Here is a 19504-nt window from a genome sequence, read left to right on the forward strand (position 1 = left end):
CACCGGAAAAGACATGACATGTGCATGCCTTCCACTAATGAAATCAGGCAGATTCTAACAGGCAAGCCCACGAGCCAATGACAGACACTGACGTGACGTGGACAGGGCTCCGAGCCCTTTTTAATTACTAAAGCGTCTTGCTTATCGAAACGCATGCGCAAGCGCAGGCAACTCAGGCTCGACCCTAAAAAGGGAGGTAAAGTGAAATAAAACAATTACCTAGGATCACACAATTTGATTAAGTGGAGAAGCTAGGATTTATAAGTAAGATTCTTGTTTCACAATGTGCACTTCAGACACTAGTGGCCTCATTTAGTAGGAAATGGCACAGCGAGGTGCTGCAAGTAATATTGCTGCCTCGAGCTGCTTCATTTCCAAAACGCAGGGATGCGCCGTATTTACAAGAATACTGTGCATACTTGTATTTCAGCTGCCGAGTGCCAACGCAGCCAACCTTGCACCATGGCACAAGGATGCCTGCATTGTAGGGGTGATTGTTTATGTGCAGGAAGGGGTGCCTTCCCGCACATAAACAAACATTAATGCCGATCTGCTCCTTCTCTGCAGCAGACATAGAAAGAGCAAAAAACAAGGAGAAATAAAAGCATTTTTCCTTGTTGCACCACTCTAACGCCACCCCTGGGGTGGCGTTAGTTTTTGGCGCTGGCTCAGGTTTATTATTTCTTGTAAATCTGGGGCTCCATCAAAAAGCAATGGGTGTTGCGTGGGTACTCCCACTGAAACATCAATTTCACGCCCCTTTGACGCAGAAACCTGCTTTGGGGTCGCCCATATTTACAAGGCCACGTTAAGCCATGTAAAGTTGCTTAACGCCACCTTGTAGATATGGAGCAGGGCAGAGCGCTACCAGGGGTAGCTAAAGGTGATGCTCCTGCGGCACAAGGGCCTCATGAATGAGACCTGAGATGTATGCACTTCACTTACCCATCATCCACCTTACAAACACAACCCCCACTTCCCGCCCGCCAACCTTCTGGCATCAGTGCGGCCCTCGGTCACATCACAGACCATACTCTATGGCCCCTGGGAAAATGTTTGTGAGTACCCATGCTCTAGGGGAACAAGTTGCTATCGCTTAACGCCTGATCAGATACTTGCAGGATTGTTCCTCTGATGGCAGAGGAGAGGGGAGCAAAAATATCACTGGCCCTGTGCAGGGCAGCTCTTCCGTGGCGTCAGGAGTGGGTCAGCACCAAGTAGACAAGATTTATCTTGTATTCCCTGCCATTTATAGGTTCAAAGCGGGGAATCTGCTAAGCTCCCTCCATACATGTGCTCTCTGCTGTGCCTCTTTAGCAAAGCAACCCAGGCTTTCAGTATTACACCTGCCAAATGTGCATCTATTTAGCTTTTTCTTTGGTCTTACCAATCCATTCTGCCTAATATTAAAGACCCATTTTCCTACTGGTCGAGAGGGAGGCGTTGGAACCAATGACACGCGCATGCGCACTGCCTCCAATTCGAGAAGCAGTTGTTATCATCACCATGCTGAAATGCACTCATTTTGACCTTAGAACTGTGGGCCTAAATTCTAATCCTGGCTCCAATCCTGAGGCCAAGCAGGGTGTGATTTTAGGCAAATTGCTCTGTCCATAACTGCTTGAATGTAGGCAATCTGCCTCCGAACCTCAAACTCCATGAACAATGTAAAAAGTATATCTAATGATATTATTATTTTAAATGTTAGGTTGCAAGTGTTGCATCTCTAGGTACACTATCACCAGGTTTCTGCATCACTTCCTGGTGTTTGTCTTCTATTGATGGAAGAGCCTCGCCTTAAGTGGCCTTCTAGATTTCAGAAGATTGGCTTCTGACCTCAGGGAAAGCAGTACAGAAGTCCAGAATGTTGGCCCCAGAGCAGAAAAGGATCTGCTGCCCCAGTATTCGAATTTGCAATTTAAAAACATACTGTTATGGCTCTCTCTGTTACTGTGCCAACAACATGTTGCCATTCTCCAGCTACACCTCTTTTTTACAATCAGTTTTCAACTGGACACCATGAGCACAATCCTGTTGTATGGACAGTGCCTTAGGACTCAGCACCTGGTGCCTAAAAATATCCCCTGTGAAGCACACTACTGCTCACTACATCAAATGAGTGCAAGCAACACATGTGACCACGAGGGGCCAACACACAGACGTACACATGCAGAAAGTTCATTAAAGAACAAAGGTATCTCATTAGCATGGGAGCATGTGACCTATGGATGGCCTTCCAGGACATAAATTAAAGATTGTGCAACTCTGCAGCAGGCACTCAACCTACTTGGCTATCACAGTAGCATTGGAGTCTGTCACCTGTGGGTGGTAGTTTCTCTGGCATGTTCTCAGCTCACCAATCTATTTGACACGTTTTGTCAAGCTCTTTTTTTACAATACATAGAGATCTCAATGTGGGAAATGATTTGAAGAAAATTAAGAAAGTTATTTACTTTTCAGAATATCATCCACCCTACCAGTGCACCCCTGTAACTCCCCGACACCTCTACCTCCTGGTACCCTACATCCCGCCCCATCTTTTTTAGTAGGTACACTGCGGTGCGTGTTGTGAAATCTCAGGCTTACGCCCCCGGAACATCAATGTCTAAGACACGCCCTGGTTGAGAGAGATCGCGCCTTGAGAGCAGAAGCTGCAGTTTTCATGGCACTGCCAGGGTTTTCCTGGCAGTGACAGGCATTGAAAACTGACCTCTAATTCCTCCCATCTAAACCAGGCAGGTGAAATTACCGGTCTGCCTCTGATGGACCTCTCTCCACAGGGCCAATGCAGGGGTTTAACCACAGCAAAGATTGAGTAGTAGCCTGAGAACAGTTCTTGGAATGGAATGTGCAGGTGTGTTACTATCCCAGAGTACCTGTGTGTTACTGACAGGTGCCAGTACTCTTGCCAAGAAAAGTATGAACCTCCGCTGAACACAAAAGTGCAGGGACTCAGTTCCAGGCAGCACCTGCACATTTAAAACACTGCCTGAGAACACTAGTTGAAAGGATGACAGAGACCAGCAGGCAGCTGTATGGGGCCTCACTCTGTGTGAGATGGATGGGATGAGGCCAGGTCCTGAGGTTGGAGGACCTAAGATCAGAGAAAGTCAATTGTGTAAAAGGGCTAAGATCCTAGGACGGGCAGCTGATAGGGTGCAAACCAAGAGACAGAGCCCTGAAACTAAGGTGGCACTGTGTGCAAGAACAAGAGATGAAACACGAAATACAACATTTCATATTTTAGAAAAACTAAGATGTGAACAATGAACACTCAATTAACTTTCCTCCATATGCAAACACTCAGGAAGCATTAGTAAAGAAAGGAAATACAATATAGAGCTACATCATCAGCACAGAAAGGAGGGTCAAAATCAAACAATGCAACATCAAGAGGAGGGTGGAGCAGTGGCTATGGACTGACCCATGGAAATGTTTTACAGGTCCCACTAAAAGGTAGAACTGTATATTAGGGCAGCAGAACTTCAGGACAAGGGGGCTGGGTCCCTCTACACCATCAGGAACTGTCAACCCAATTCCTAGCTTGATCACAGTGCCTCACCCGAACCCCCAACCTACCCAGGGTAGCAAATGATTACAGCAGCCTCAAACATGACCCTCTGACTCCCAAGGAAGTTGTGGAAACAGATCTTACCCTTTTGTTGTTTTACTCATCCATTCCGAGGGTAAACACAAGAAAGATACGAGAAAATGTTTTCAAATCATTATTGAAACAATTGTATCCTTGCAATGAGAGAATGAGCTAAATTAATTAGTCAGATGAAACAAAGCATTGTAACCAGTGTTACTAACATGGTGAAAAGAATAAACAGTCCAACTATGGTAATCTTAGATCTATATCTTCCTACTTAGTGCTATCTACAATCTGTCAGCATAGCGGGTGTATCCCCTGCCCAATCTAGGAGGATAGCCTGAGACACCTTTACCTGGAGAGCTGATCTAGGGAGCTGGTCTAAAGTGGAATTGGCAATTCTTCTCTGCAAGATGGAAGATCAGCATCAGCAAAGCTGCATGTCAATCACAGCATTCTTTCCACAACAGTTGCGGACATTTGCGGCTCCTCTGACCCCCCCGTAGGTCATTGCAAAGTTTATATAAACAGACCCACCCTGTGCTAGAGGCACAGCTCTGATGCAATAATATATCTAGATGTTGGAAGCTGTCTCGGGAAAGGCATCACAAGCACTAGGATATCCTGTTCTATGTTCCTAGCCTTGAACAAAGTGTGCAGATTACATGTCAAGAAAGGCTAACTAAAACAAGCAGCATGTACCATGTATTCTCTGAATAATATTGTGCAAGCATGAAGTGTGTAAAATGTCATTGCTAAAGGTGATGTCAGCTAGAGCATGTTAAATGTAAAATATAAACCTTAGCTAAAATGGAGACCCAACGTGGGCCCATGAAGGCCTCACAACAGAGACTACCAGAAAAAGTGCCTTTTCAAGGGATGGTAAAAGAATAAAAAAAATATATGAAGAAACCATGTTAAGACATGTGACAAAACTACCCAGAGAGGAGAGAGGCTGAAGAAGAGGAGGGTAAACAACAGTATTGAAGCTGCAGAAAGATTAGTCAGCGCTGATATGGAGCAACGTGTAGCCTGGCAACCTTGGTGGACGTGATTCGAGAAATCAAGAGCAGCTTCAGTAGATCGCTTGCAAAGTCCAAGGTCAATGTATACAGTCAGGTTCATATTGTATGAACCAAAGCAAACAGGAGCAGGTTTAAACCTGATGGACTCAAACTAGCCAAGAGCAGGCTCATATCTTATGAACACAAAATAAACAGTTGCAGCTTCATATCTTAACAACACAAACTAAATAGGAGGAGGTTCATACCTGATGGACTCAGAGTAAACAGGAGCCTGATGGACTCAAAGTAAACAGGAACTGATGGACTCAAAGTACATAGGAGCTTGGTGGACTCAAATTAAACAGGAGCAGGTTAAGAGGATTGTGATCCATTCCTGGATCCTCATCCAAAGTATTGAAGCTACTTCTCGAGAGCTCATGTGGCGTATTGAAGGCTGTTTTCGGACATTCATCTAGAGTATTGTATCTAGTTCTAGAGAACTCCTGTGCAGTATTATGGCCTTTTCTCAGACCATCTTCTAGAGCATTAACCCACGTTCGGAGGGACACATGTGGAGTGTTGTTTGCTGTTCTCAGACCCTAACCTAGAGTACTGAACCTAGTTTGTAAAGACTTATTGGTTATAGGGGGCTCTTCTCTGGCCCTAATCTAGTGTACAAGAGCTCATGTGTAGTATTGTGCATTGTCTTCGGATTCTTATTGAGCATCCAGCTTGTGTGGTATGATTGGGCGCATCCAGACCGGGACCCTGTGACTTACTAAAAAATCAAAGTCACTCTGCAGGCACACACAAATTCTGTAAGCTTGCACCCGTGCTGGAAATGGTCCAGTCTGCTTTTACAAAGCACACCAATGACTGCCCCTATCCTGTAAGAGCACTCCTGGATGTCCTGGTGACCCTCCATGTCCCAAAGAGGCTCCCAGGGACGTGCCAACTTTGTGCTATATTCTAGGTGGCACACTCCTAATTCATCTCACGAGACTCATTTTGCCCATGTGGTTAATATGGTATAGGCAACGTCATTCCCTTTCTGGCATAGAGCCAGGTCCCCACCCACAGGAGGAAATGCCCCTCTGTAAAATTATGCACCTCAATATTGGTATTAAAGAAGGGGTTGCACAGGTTTCTGCTGCCCCTTCTGTAATGCAGTAGTGCAAACATCTATTGCAGATTCATATCACTTCCATAAGCCAGCCCCCTATAGGCATCTCAGTTGATAGAGTGGGAGATGAGTTAAAACCATCAGTTTGACAATGGAGAAGTCTTTGAAGGATCTGAAGATGTGGTCTTCTCGGTTGTGTTGACCTCGGTTTGTTAGTAGGAGCTGAGCAGGGGTTTGGGTGGTTTGCATTGGACTGTTGGTGATGTTGATGGTTGAGGATGTAAGCTTTGGAGTGTGATGGTTGCGTGACATGCTGTACCATGATGAATGAATCCATAAGGTTCAGGAGGCTGACTTATTTTTGTAGCTTGTGCATGTCAGATGATCAAGGTCATGAGGAGATCTTCGTCTCCAGGTGCCTGATAACAGCAGGAGGATGAGGAGAAGGAGGGGACTGAGAGGGCCGAGGCACGATCCAGCTACAGAGCGCTGTTAAAATACAACACTCTGTAGGTTGATGTCTAAATTGCACATATCTGAGGGACGTAGTTCAGCTACAGTCCCCTCACACAGGCACAATCCATTTTATTTTGCTGATATATTGTGCATGCCTCAGGCAGCGCAGTGTATTTGCTAAAATGTGGCTGTCAGGGTGCACGTCAGTGCATCCCTGAGGCCAATGAGAAGCCACACAGAGCAGCATGGGCAGGACCCCTAGCAGTGCCCTAGCTTCTTATAGGGCTGCGCTTTTAGTCCTATCAAGTAGCCGGGAGAGGGATTGAGGTGGGTCTTTCCCTTTTCAATCCTGCCCTTGCTGCTCTGTCTAGCTCCTCGTTCGAAATCATGGCTCACTAGTTCCAATGTCCAGCACTAAATTCCTGCTGTGTGCAAAGGAAGTAAAGTAAGTAAAAAAATGTTGTTTCTCTTTACATGTATTTATGCGTTTAGGAGTGATTGAAAGTGAATGGGATTGAGTGTAAGAGTGAGTGTGTGGGTGTGTGTGAGTGTTTCTGAGTGTCAATCAGAGTGAAAATGAGTGAAAATCTGAGTTTGAGAGTGTGTGTTAATAAATGAAAGTGAGCACAAGGGAGTGAGTGAAGGAGTGGACTAAAGGAGTGTGGGTGAGTTAGCAGTAGTGAGTGATTGGAGATTGTGAGAGGGAGCGGAAGCAAGTCAGGGCTGTAACTATCAATGGTGCACCAGGTGCTGTTGCACCAGGGCCCAGTGCCAGTGAGTGTAAAGGGGTGAGTGTGTGCTTGTTTCTAAGTAAGAATAAGAACCAGTTAGTATGAGTATGTTTGTGTGTGAGTAACAGTGAATGGGAGTGAGAAGTAGTAAGTGAGAGAATGGGAGTTAGAGTGAGGGGCAGAGAGTAAATGTGAGAGTGAGGCAAATTTAGAAAAAATGGGGTGAAATCCTGGGAGGTATTACTACTAATAAAACCTATAAACGTTGGCCTATATATATGGGTTTTGAGGCGCGGGCAGCGCAGGAAGTAACCTTGCAGTGCAGCCCTGCGTCACAGGGAAAGGTCAGAAATGTGCTGTATTTATCCAATACGGCACATTCCTGTCCTTTTCCCCTGCGCTGGCGCCCTTTTGGCTGCCTAGCGCCAACGCAGGCACATTTGCACCACGGTGCAGGGGGGGCTTCGTTCCATGCAGGATTGCTTTTATGCAACCTTCCTGCACAAAAACAATCCTGAGAGGCATTTTCCTCTTTCTACATGTGTTGCAGAATGCAGCACACTTAAATAGTAAAAAACGAGGAAATATTAAGTTACTTCTTCTTGTTATGCCTCTCCTTGTGAGGCATATCTGTTTGGCACATTCCCAGGTTTACAAGTTCTTGTAAATCTGGGAGTGCATCAAAATCCATGGATGTTGCGTTGGAAAAACACCAACGCAACACCCATGGAAACGCCTCCCTGGCGCAGAGTAACGTAACACAGCAATTTGCATGGCTTCATAAATCTCACTTAAGGTTGCGTTGCTCTTGCACCAAGTTGCGTGGTGCAGGAGCGACGCAAACCAGGCCATAAATATGGCCCTTCATGCCAAGGTGCACCTATATATCATTGTCTTTCTATTTTATGAACTCATGGACATAGTCCTTTTTTATTCCCATTTGCAGACATGATCGGTTCTGCATGTGTGTGTCTAAACACACCCACAGCTAGTATTTTGCTTTTGTTGGCACTCACTCCTTGTGTCGTGCTAGCGCAATAGTTAAAGCACACAAGTGCACAAAAAGAGATTCTGCAACCTCCACAGAAGCCAGACTTACATTGCACTTGATGTGATCGGTACAACTCACCGAAGACATAAGATAACGTGTATTTGTAAAGTGCACATTCACCCGTGGGCATCTTGTCACTGAATAACAGATGTTTATTGTTACCCAACTCAATGGTACTCATTTTATCGACCTCAGAAAGATAAAAGGCTGAGTGGACCCACCAGAATTTTAACCTGTGACCATGAGGTCAAACACAAGCCCCTACATTAGTCCACTAAACCACCAGATCCGGACAAAAGAAAGACAAAAAACTGACAGTGTAAGATGCGGGGCACCTTTTGTACGCTTTCTTTGCACCTTATACATCCTGTAAAAAATCCACTTCTCACCTGAATAGGGAAATAGTCTCGAAAATACTTCCAGACCGTCCAGTTCCGGACCCAAGAGGACCGTCTCCCTCCTGGAAAACAGAGAAGACATTAGATGGTGAGGTACATCCACCCTCATCCAAGGCGTGTGTGACAAGCAAATGAAACTTCCTGTAACACTGGGGTATTGGACTAGGACCAGGACAGCAAGATCAAGGTCAGGTATACAGTTTCTAGAATTTAGATTAATTGTATGCAAACGTATCATTTGTGTATTTATTAAAACATGCAAATGGATGCATCCCTCCTGGTCATATTTAGGACATTCATGCTATAGACAAACCATACATTCACTCAAGTGCAGTCTGCCATGATGTGCACAGGGACAACCTCATGGCACACCTCACATGATGCTGAACATGTTCACATGGATGACACAGTGTAAACAGAGGTTTTATCTCATCATTGAGGTGACACCCTGCGGAATCTGACTTTATAAAGAAGAGTTGGTCACACTTATCCAAACTCCTTATTTCCAAAGTCCTGTCCTCTTTTCCTCTCTGATTCTTGGTTTCATAGAAGCAGCCACCTCTCTCAGAAGTTATGGCACTGTAATGTCATACCCACAGTATCCTATGACAAAAAGATTGTGTCCTTAATATTGCTTATAAAAATATCACCCCGTTGCAATTAATATTAGAACATTGGAATGCTGGGAGCTCCATTGGAGACAATGGAGTGCTCTGGGCTTCTAATGGCTGGTTAAAGCCCAGACCTCCAATTGTCCAAAGTGCCTCACAGGATTCGAGGGGATTTCAATCCCCTTGGATTCATAAGGCCTTTGTTTTATTTATTAGAACATTCTGCCCTCTAGTGGTGGGATGTTCTAATAGCTTTATAGCCCTTTGTAGCTGGGCTATACCAGCATTAAAGTCCCGCCCCCTCGTTAAGTTAAATGCTCTCGCCTTTGGCTCGTGCCTTTAACTCAGGAGCGGGCCTTTAATGGCCAGTATAGCCCGCTAAGGTGGAGAAAGCATCCTGAATCGGTGTATATTCCACTTCCTTGCTCTGCATGCTGCTGTTACCAGGGACATGAGTCGGGAAGGTTGTGAGGGAACAAAACAAGTATGCTAAAGGTTGTCTTTGCTTCACCAGCCCAAAAACATGAGTACATCAGTGATATAGTACATCAGATTCATAGCTCATAGCAGTCCAGAATAGAAAAAAAGGTATGTGCCTGTGTAAGAGATATTTCGGACTAAAAAATAATGTTTGCTCAGTAATACAAATGTTTTGCTTTAAAAACGAGAACACTGCTTTTTACAGAAACTTAACATTGGCCAAACAAGACTAAGGCTAGGCCCGACTCCATCTTGTATTTCTACGTCACCATATTTGTATTTCTCACCGTCTACGCGCGCAGCAAAATGTGCACAAATGAGATGCCTTGTTTAGTGATCTTAGTGAACTCCAGAGGAAGTTTTATGTCAAAATGTATCTGTTCAAGGCCCTTCTTCCTGCCTTGCATGGGGGCCATTCTTTCAACGAGTCTGCAGTTTGAGTGAAGTTTCATTTCTAGCCACTTCCGATGACATTAGGGGACTAATTACTATGCATCAGGGGATGGTGTTTAGAATGGGGCTAGATAATGTCGCATTATTTTCTGTTTTTGCTCAATGAGCCCATGTAACGATTTACTCACCTCGTGGCGACTGTGGTCTGGCTGGGTATCTTCTTACGCAAGGAGGCTCCTGGGTGAGCCGGACTCAGGGAGCTTGCCTTGTAGGGCTGTCCTGCTATGCAAGGGCTGCTTGCTGTGACTCTGCGAGGAGACCTCTGTCGGTCTGACTCAGGCCTAGGACTTGGAGTTATTTTGATTTCTTTCTGAGGCTTGTTCTATGTCAGACCTCCTGCTGCATTTGACTGAGCTTCCTGCTAATTCCCTACCCAAGATTTATTAGGCATTTCCCCTGACTTTGAGACTAATCATATTTTGCCTTCTGTAACGAACCTAGGGCCACATGTACATAATCTTTTCTTGTCGCAAATGCCCCGATTTCGCAACAAGAAAAAAGCATTTTGGTATGTACAGACCCTATTTTGCGAATCGGCATTCTGTTTACCGAATCGCAAAATAGGTTTGCGAGTCGCAGTTAGAAAGGGACGTTCCCTCCCTAATTGCGAGTCGCAGTGCGATGTAGGATTTTTTTGTGACCGTGAATGCGGTCACAAAACAATCGCAGTTAGCACCAATTTCAAATTTAATTTATTAAACAACTGTTTCCTCATGTGCTGTACATCTCTCCTGAAAGCAGACTTGGGATGAATTTGCACAGGTAGGTTCCAATCTAGAATCCAATTCGATATCCCACTGGGGCAAAAACCCGGGTTAGAGATCTGTGAGCTACTTATAGTTCAAAGCTCGACTCTTAGAAGGGCTATTTTAGTTTTAAATCTTTCCAGTGATGATAAAATGCATACCATCAAGCATGCTTTTTTCGAATATTTTATTATTTATTTATTATTCATTCAATTTACTTATTTATTTATTTATTTTTCATGAACTACAAAAAGATAACAAATAAAATAGTCACAGTGTCTCCTCCGCCAATGACATTCGTACAGGACATCAACAGTATTGGCTGTATTAGTCTAGAGAGTTAGCTCACATCTCCGCACACTTAGGGCTTGATAAACTCGGCAGATGATGTCACTCCATCACAATGGTGATGGATAACCTGTCCACTGAAATCTAAATCCCATAGAACATAATGAGATTTTGATTTTGGTGGACGGGATATCCATCACCATTGTGACGGAGTTGCTCGTCCGCCGAGTTCTAAATCAGGCCCTAACTCTTCTACAGTGACATTCGGATGTCAAAACTGTTGCAGATTTCTTCAGGAGAAACAGAAGAGATATCACTCAAATGACCAACAGCACCATCACACTATATCTAGATTTCCCCATCTGATGACAACTCCTGAGATAAATTTCGAGCCCCAGGTTACCAGCCTCCAAAAATTCTCTCTTCACCTCCGCCCATACACCCCGGTCACCCAGCACGTTTTCATCCTTTTTGGATAATTTCAAGTGTATTTCTTCGGCCAGACCTATTCCTTGGCCACAAGGTTAAACTAGGATTTCTCGTTCCCATCCAGCCAATCGCTATCCATCTCCGTGCTAGCGTCACCACTAAATGCAGAAACCTCTATCGCATTTTCTTTTTTCTTGGGTTTAACAATGATACCCAGGAGACACTGGGGCATATTTACAACAATCCCGGTGCAGGGCAGCGCAACAAGTGACCTTCCGTGGGTCTCTCCAGCAATCACTTCTGTTAACGCTGAATTTTACTAATGAATATTCATGTATTCTAAGTGTTGAGAGTGCATAAACAATGGGATAATGTAGAAAAATAATACACACGTTTGAAATGGTGCCTACATGAGTGGCCACCAAAGTACACGAAGTATACGTATTTAAAAGCTTATTATTGAAATGTTGAGCTCATGTTTCAATTGATGTAGTAGTACATCATATTGAAGGATACGTATTATGTATTAGATTTATTGATCGTAAGCACTATGTTTAGCGAATTCTTGGGCCTATTTGCACGGCCTCATGGCAAGCTGCATTTCTCAGGTGACAAAAATGGCTGCTTAGAGAATTAAATTGTGATTTTCCACTGTGCAGACTAAATGCTCGTAGCTGAAATTCTTTCTCATGAGAACCGTTTGCTAGAATATGCTGTAATTGCTAGAGCTACAATCTGTAATGTAATATGTGTAAGAATGACCTTCCCAGGAACAGACAATGGATGCTCTGACTGGAGAATAAGCTGCAACAATAGTGATACCTGACGAGCCATGCGATGGGAACAAGAGACGAGGAGCCAATCATCAATATGTGAACCTCGCAATAGTACATTTTTGATTTGGGTTTCTACTTTCATTGGACTAAATGTAAAATGGATGATTCTTTGACCAACAGGGATTTGGGAAATAGTTTTAGGAAATCTAACTTAGCCGGACTGCCCTGAGAGGAAACAGGCTATTCTGCTACTTTGCCCTTAGCTATTAGGCCATTATTTCTTGACCGTCCTGAGAGGAGACATGCTCAACTCTCTGTAACTTTGTTGCCTGGAAGCAACGTTCTGTATGTGTATCTTTGAGATCTTTTTTTCCTGAACTTTAATGCTGTATTCCGATGCCTTGCTGAACGAACTGATGTCCTATTGACGAAGACTGTCACAGCTTGCAGGACCATACTGAGGCAAGGCATAAGACGATGTTTCTGACTATTGTGTCTATTTTCTTTCCCCTAGGTACCAACTGCTAATTTTGATAGAGCCATAGTTAGATATTTTCCAAATTTGTGTTGTCTAAATTGTTTTGCATGAAGCCCAAACATGCTAGTCTAATCTGAAGTCTAGTTGAGGTATACACTGATGATTGTAATAACAATTGATGTCTTTTCTTTGCTGAAACCAAATGTACGCTATTTCCTTTGCGCAGTTATTCTTGCTATCAATTTGTACTGTAACCTTAGAATGTGTAGTGATCCAAGCCTTGATTAAATTGCGATTCTTCCTGAGGTTTGGGCAGCCAGTGTTGTTTCTGTATGTTTATCATTTGATTTTGAGACTAAGTTACGTGACATTAGCTTTGTTAATATAGGGAAATAAACATTCTAACTCTTACCTAAAAGTGTGGTTATTCATGGCGGAGAGGTCATGGTGTGTGGAAATTACTGACTTCTATTGATTATTGATGCCATAGATTGTTATTGTTATTGATTTGTATTGATACGGGGTCACATGGTGGGAAATACTCGAAGAGCAGTCAAAAGGTCCATCGACCTACAATGCGTCCCCTTATAAGTTTACTGACAAAGGACTGACGCGCTAACACTTCTCCTAGTTATCAACTTCAGCAGCCCCCTAGCAGCATACTGAACATGTGCGGCATAGTGATACAATTTCAACCCTGGGAGGCCTACCTGCCTTCTTACTGATCTAATTTTAGGTAATAAGGGCAACCCTGCTTTTTTCCCAGGCCAAACCAGGGACCATGAGCAACGCTGTGAGTTGAAACGCGTTGGTGTTTGTCTGTAAATACATAGGTTAAGAAAGGGGAAACTGGAGTCAGGCAGCTTTTCTTCTTTGCTGAATTATTGGCAGAGGTTCAGTCACTCTCTTCCACCATCAGTGGAGTACGCCGCGGATCCAGAGGCCGCAGATTTGCAGCGGCACAGTATTCTATACTGGCCATATGTGATTAAAGATTACAATTTCCAGAAAGGTATCAGATGCGCTTCGACCACCACTTGACATTCGTTGTGCGGAAAAAACAAAAGGTTTACTATGGTTTGCATGACTAGTGTGCCGGTGTGTGACAGCCAAGCATTTGGGCACCTCGGACCTCTCTGATGGCTGGCTCTCGGAAAACAAAATTAATGCATTTCCAAGAGACTGAAATGACTTGCTGTTTCTTAAGTGTCTATGACGCCTCTATGAAGTTACCCCTGAAGAACCTAGAATGTCTCGCCTAGAATAATATGGTCGGGCGGATACCCGACATCATCAAAGGATCCGCTTCCTACGTCCTGAAGAGGCCTGGAATTGAAGGGCCAAAACGCGTCGACTAACTACTGGAGGAGTGTCACGAACTCATTAATTTAGAGACTATGCCACAAATATTATACCGCATTTAAGTAAATTTGAGTAATCATCCATCACAGACGGTATTAATCACCACTACCTCAACTGGAGGACTGCTTTGGAAATAGTCACCTGGCAGCCCATAATTGTGAATTCATTTAGAAGCTTTTAGTGCTAATTCGCTTGCATTTAGTACCTGTTTTTTGTTTTCTGTATATTCTCATGTACATTGTGGTATGTTATATATGTTATATTTGTATTAGCGATGTTTTTTGAGTATTCATGATATATGTTGTGGTTTATGTAGCAGGGTGAGACAAAAGGAGACAAATATTGATTTATATAAAGAATGTGCTTTTTACGGTGATTAATTAGGGTCTTCACTGTGACGCTTAATTTGTTCGCTTCCCATTGTAATCCCAACCAGGGCAATCGCCCCTTGAGACCACGACCCCTGCGGGAACAATATAGTTTTGCATCTGTTTGACCGGAACCCATCTACCTACCCAAACCTCTCCATGAGCCGCAATACGAAACCCCAGACAACTGTAAGTAGAACAAAGCATCATCGGCACACAAGGAGACAACATGAGTGGCGTCGCCGACCGTGACCCATCATTCTTTCAATCCTTCCTGGTTAGGACTGCCAGTGGGTCAAGCAGAAGAGTGGAGAATAGGGGTGAGAGCGGGCATCCCTGTCTAGTGTTGTGCTCTATATTCCAGGCATCCAATACCGTCCTGCCACTCCGGACCCTGGAACTGGGATCTGTATACAGCAAACTCACCCAGCCTCGAAAGACCAAACCCATAAGCCTCAGGACTTCCATCAGATAGGCCCAGCTCAAAGTCTCAAAGGCTTTTTCGTGATTGGCTGCAACGCATGCCAGTCGTTCCCCCTTATCTGTCGTCATAGTGCTTATAGTCAGTGCCGTGCTGTGACCCAGTATGAAACCACATTGATATTCGTCAATCAAACCATTAGGCAAGGTTAATGATGATATGTGAATACTGATTATTGTTATTAATGGTTGTGCAACGTTCTTTTTTTAAAAATATTTGTAAATACAGTTTATTCGTACTTTGTGTATTATGATTTTATGTTATGTACCTCACCTTTCAACAGTGTTTATACATAAACCATATTTATTCAACGTATATTAACACACATAAATAAAATCAGAATAACATGGCTTATGCCCACATAAATTAACTTTGGGCGCCCAGCGTTACCTTGTTGCGGCGTGTTCCAATCCAGCAGAATCCAGGTGAGGTACAGGATAGAGACAGGCCAGAAAACTGTGAATGCCAGGTAGATGAGGATCATCAGAAAAATAATTCCTGTGAGGAGAACAGGGCACAGTCAGTGCACTGACAACCCACCTGAAGGAGTGATCACAGCTACAAACGCAGTGCGCGTCGCCTCCACAGGCAAGCATCTAACACTCAGTTGTATTCGACATTACCAGGTATTGAAGGAGGAGCCCATTCTGACAGGTAACTTCCTATCTGCGCCCTTCTGAGTCACATGAATTAATCTATTTTATTTAATATGATTATATCTCACTATACATCTGTACACCCAGCATAAACTTTGAGTAAGAATATATTTGTAATTGTGCCATGAAGGAAGTCCACAGAGATATTCACAGACAATGAGATGCATCCAGCAGGTTGTGGTGTCTTGTTCAGCATGAGCCTCACCACAAAAGCAAACAAAGGAAGCATTGTCAACCCAATTGACAAACTGCATTGTGTAGTACTCAAAGAAGTGTTACAGTAGTGCTAGTCATGTTACAAAATGCAGTTCACATACATTATTTACCATCTTCCAACTGCACAAGAGGCGACATCCCTGGTTTTGCACCAAAATAAACCTTAGAACAAGAGGCCTTTATTCCCCATCACCCATTTGCACAGGAACTGATGTCACTGCATTTCCCATCATCCACCTGCACAGAAAGTGACATCACAGGTTTCCAGCCAAAACTATCTAAATGAAGAAGCCAGGCAAGAGGACCACATTTCCCATCTTCCACCTGCATAGAAAGTGACATCACTTTCTAAGTTCTCCTTACTTCTGTCACCTCCTTCAGTATGTCCCCTGCAAAGGACAGACCCAGACAGTGGCATTATCTCTTTGGAAGAGCCTTGGGCAGACCCCCGTTCCTACTGAAACCTACAAGGAAAGATATAATCAGGTGCCTTACCCAGCACACTGTGCTTTCAATCCCAACGGCCACTTGCATTCTCACAACACAAAACCAAACTTCATACCTAGCCCACTAACTACTGTGGACTCTTAAAGTACAGAACACACATTTCAACCCATGCTCATTAACACTTGTTCTGCAGTACCCAACACACCTGACATCACAGACCTCATCAACTACCACAAGCTTGACATCCTGTTTATCACAGAAACATGGTTCACCCCCACATTCTCACACAACTTAGATGTACTTTTTCCTACAGGCTACAGCATCCATTGTGTGGACCACGCATGTAAGAAGGGAAGAGGCTTCGTTATCATCCGTAAGTCTTCCTAGAACTGCACCCTATGCAAGCAAGTAACATGTGAACATAATGTGTTATTTCTCACTGTCTGAAGCTCAGACCTCTACCTTCCATGTCATCTACAGGCCTCGCAAGCGGAACAAGAACTTCACTGAGGAATTCTCGGATCTCCTTGCCATCGTGCCCATCTAACACACCCACACCGTCATCTTGGATGATTTCAGTCTCCCAAACAAGAAAAGCTCAACAAATACAAGATACACTGTCCTCAGCCTCCTTAACACACTCAATGTGGTATAACATGAATGAGGGTGCTGATACTGGATGTATTTGAAACTATTTCAACATTGGGAATGACCTCCTGAATATGGCGGATCGAAACTGAATCGAACCATTAGCCCTGAAGAAGTCCTCGTTTAAGGACGAAACACGTTGGCTGTTTCTGCTATGAATGTGCACTGTTCTAAGAAAAAAGAATAAAGAGAAGATTTAAATGGAACTACATTAAAGAATTAGACTTATCAATATTGTCGATCGCGGTGCACTGCCATTATTCAAAAGTATATCAATTATGATAGTGACTATTAAAGCAATACACTGTTCCTAAGAGACCAAGGTGAGCAATGGAAAGTACTCTGGGATCCTAATTAATAGGAGCAAGAGTCCTCACACACCCAGATGGGTGTCATGCTTCATCATCGGACAAGCTCCTCGTCAGACCGGCGCTGCAATGTCTGACGGGCACCACCCAGTGGGGGGCTCTTTGGCGGAGATCTTTTTCTCGATGATGCCTCACTATCCCGCAAATGAGTGGGGAGGAAAAAAACGGGGAGAGTTCAAAGGATGAATAAAAATACAATTGGCTCAGGACCCTAACTAAATGCTAACTTTATTCTGTTTGTGTAGGGTGAAGGCCAAGGTTAAAATATCAATAGAGAAAGTGAGATAAAGATGATGCTCAACCACTTTCAAACTATATGTCTAATGATGGCAGGGTCAGGGAACTGCGAGACCCACCTCAAAATCGGGTCGACATGTTTCGCGTCTCGGTGGTCCAGAATGGATCCAATGACGCTTCTTCAGGACCTAGTATAAAAAGAACTTCTCCAATTTGAAGCTAAGTTAGCTGTTATATAATTTTGCTGATAGTCAAAAAAAGGTAATCGTCAGTCACTTACACAAGTCTATTGTGACCAAGTGTTTAGTTCCTATTCGTCACCCTGGAAAATATCAAAACATAAGTTGTATCTCAATTTTTTTTTGAGTTAATCGAAGCAGAATGGACAAAAAACTGTGTGGCACACGGTGACAGTGTAGGTGATAGCACAGCCATGCTAAGTAAACAAAAATTATGCTTACCCTCCCAGATTGAGTAAGGGCTTCATGGGATCACGCGGGCCATAAGCCAGATCAGCACAACATACTCTTTGTCATGTCAGAGGAAATACAATGAAGGAACAAATATACGTGTTAAAAGAGAAGTCGTCATGCCCTTCATCAAATGGAGAGACTACACAGAATATTTGTGAATATTAAAAACCAAATAAGGAGGGAATTCCCTCTGTAGAGAGACATATTATTCATTCAATAAGATAAACATCATTGATGGAGAAGGTACCTAATATGTACGAATTTTTGTGAAGTAGAAACAGTTACTGCGTGCCCATATGTAGTGTTCCTACATGAGAGTGGACCTGGAAACTAATTGAGCCACAGCACCGTTAATCTAATGATTGTGCATTCGTCTGTTGTACTGCCGGTTTGTAAAAGACAAAGGGGGTTATTCTAACTTTGGAGGAGTGTTAATCCGTCCCAAAAGTGACGGTAAAGGGACGGATATACCACCAGCCGTATTACGAGTTCCATAGGATATAATGGACTTGTAATACGGCTGGTGGTAAATCAGTCACTTTTCCGTCACTTTTGGGACGGATTAACACCTCCTCCAAAGTTAGAATAACCCCCAAAATCCCTTTATAAACGAAAGACACAGACAGAAGTGAGGATTAGGGGATCCCCTGCTACCAACAAGAACCAGGGTATAGCTCAAACACAGTGTAGCAGTACACTTACTTGTGTGGGACCTGGAGGAGGGCGGCTCGACCTACCCTTGGACGCGCTCCCGGATGTGGACGGGAAGCGCGAGCCTCGGGGTAAAAATACACCGTCCCACGCGCGTAATCGGCAACCGCTGTGTGTGTTGCTAAGGGACGCGAATACGTCCCGAAAACGGCGCTTCACACAAAATCGATGACGGACTCATGGTGGGCCCGACTATAACACGGCGGCCATCTTAGAATAAAGTGATGAAAAGACGTTATCTATCAAAAGAACTAATCGGGATGGCTTCAATGCGCCTCATTTATTCCTTTACTCAAACACAAAGGAAAGAAATATAGTCAAGAAATGTAGTAAAGAAATATAGAAATATAGTCCCAATTCATCGTCTGTCGCCAATTATCAGCTAATGTTTCTCGTGCTGTTTGATAATTACATAATGTAGTGATAGTGGTAAAGACGGGTTGGCGCAGAGGCACTTACATGATCAATAGGCCACTGGGACTATCATGTGTTCTTACCTAGATCAAGAGGAGAGACTCATCCAGGGGATGTCATCATTCAGTCCCCTGTGATGGGTCCCAAGTCTGAATACCCAGCGTTGTTCTAGTTCGAAGAGGGGCCTAGTCTCTTTTTGGGCACATGTCTGTAATACAACCCACCACATGTCATCAGGGCTGTGTTGTGCTTCAATATAATGAATGCTAAGTTTTGTTGTAGCTCGACCGCAGCGGATATTACTGCGGTGTTCATTAATTCTGAGTTTGACCGCTCTTGTGGTCATCCCTACATATTGTAAGTTACACGGGCAAGTTATCAAATATACACAGTATTTAGTGTTGCAGTTAGTGTGTTTAAGTAAACGCCAGTTGCCAATGGATGCTAAATCTAATGAATCCAGCTGTTTTGTGAGTGAGTATACATTGCAGCTACCACAAGGGTAAT

The 19504-nt window shown here is 43.7% G+C and overlaps 1 protein-coding gene across 1 annotated transcript in view; it reads right to left on the minus strand.

The window, feature by feature from the left end:
• Window positions 1-19504, minus strand: part of LOC138261170 (diacylglycerol O-acyltransferase 2-like) — a 252957-nt gene that overhangs the window by 115853 nt on the left and 117600 nt on the right. Inside the window, exons 3-4 of the mRNA XM_069209881.1 lie at window positions 15218-15325; window positions 8347-8417 (exon numbers count right to left, since the gene is read on the minus strand). Coding sequence (XP_069065982.1) covers window positions 8347-8417; window positions 15218-15325 — 179 coding nt within the window. The remainder of the gene's footprint in view (window positions 1-8346; window positions 8418-15217; window positions 15326-19504) is intronic.

This window comes from Pleurodeles waltl, chromosome 2_1 (genome assembly GCF_031143425.1).
Source record: "Pleurodeles waltl isolate 20211129_DDA chromosome 2_1, aPleWal1.hap1.20221129, whole genome shotgun sequence".
Taxonomy (NCBI): domain Eukaryota; kingdom Metazoa; phylum Chordata; class Amphibia; order Caudata; family Salamandridae; genus Pleurodeles; species Pleurodeles waltl.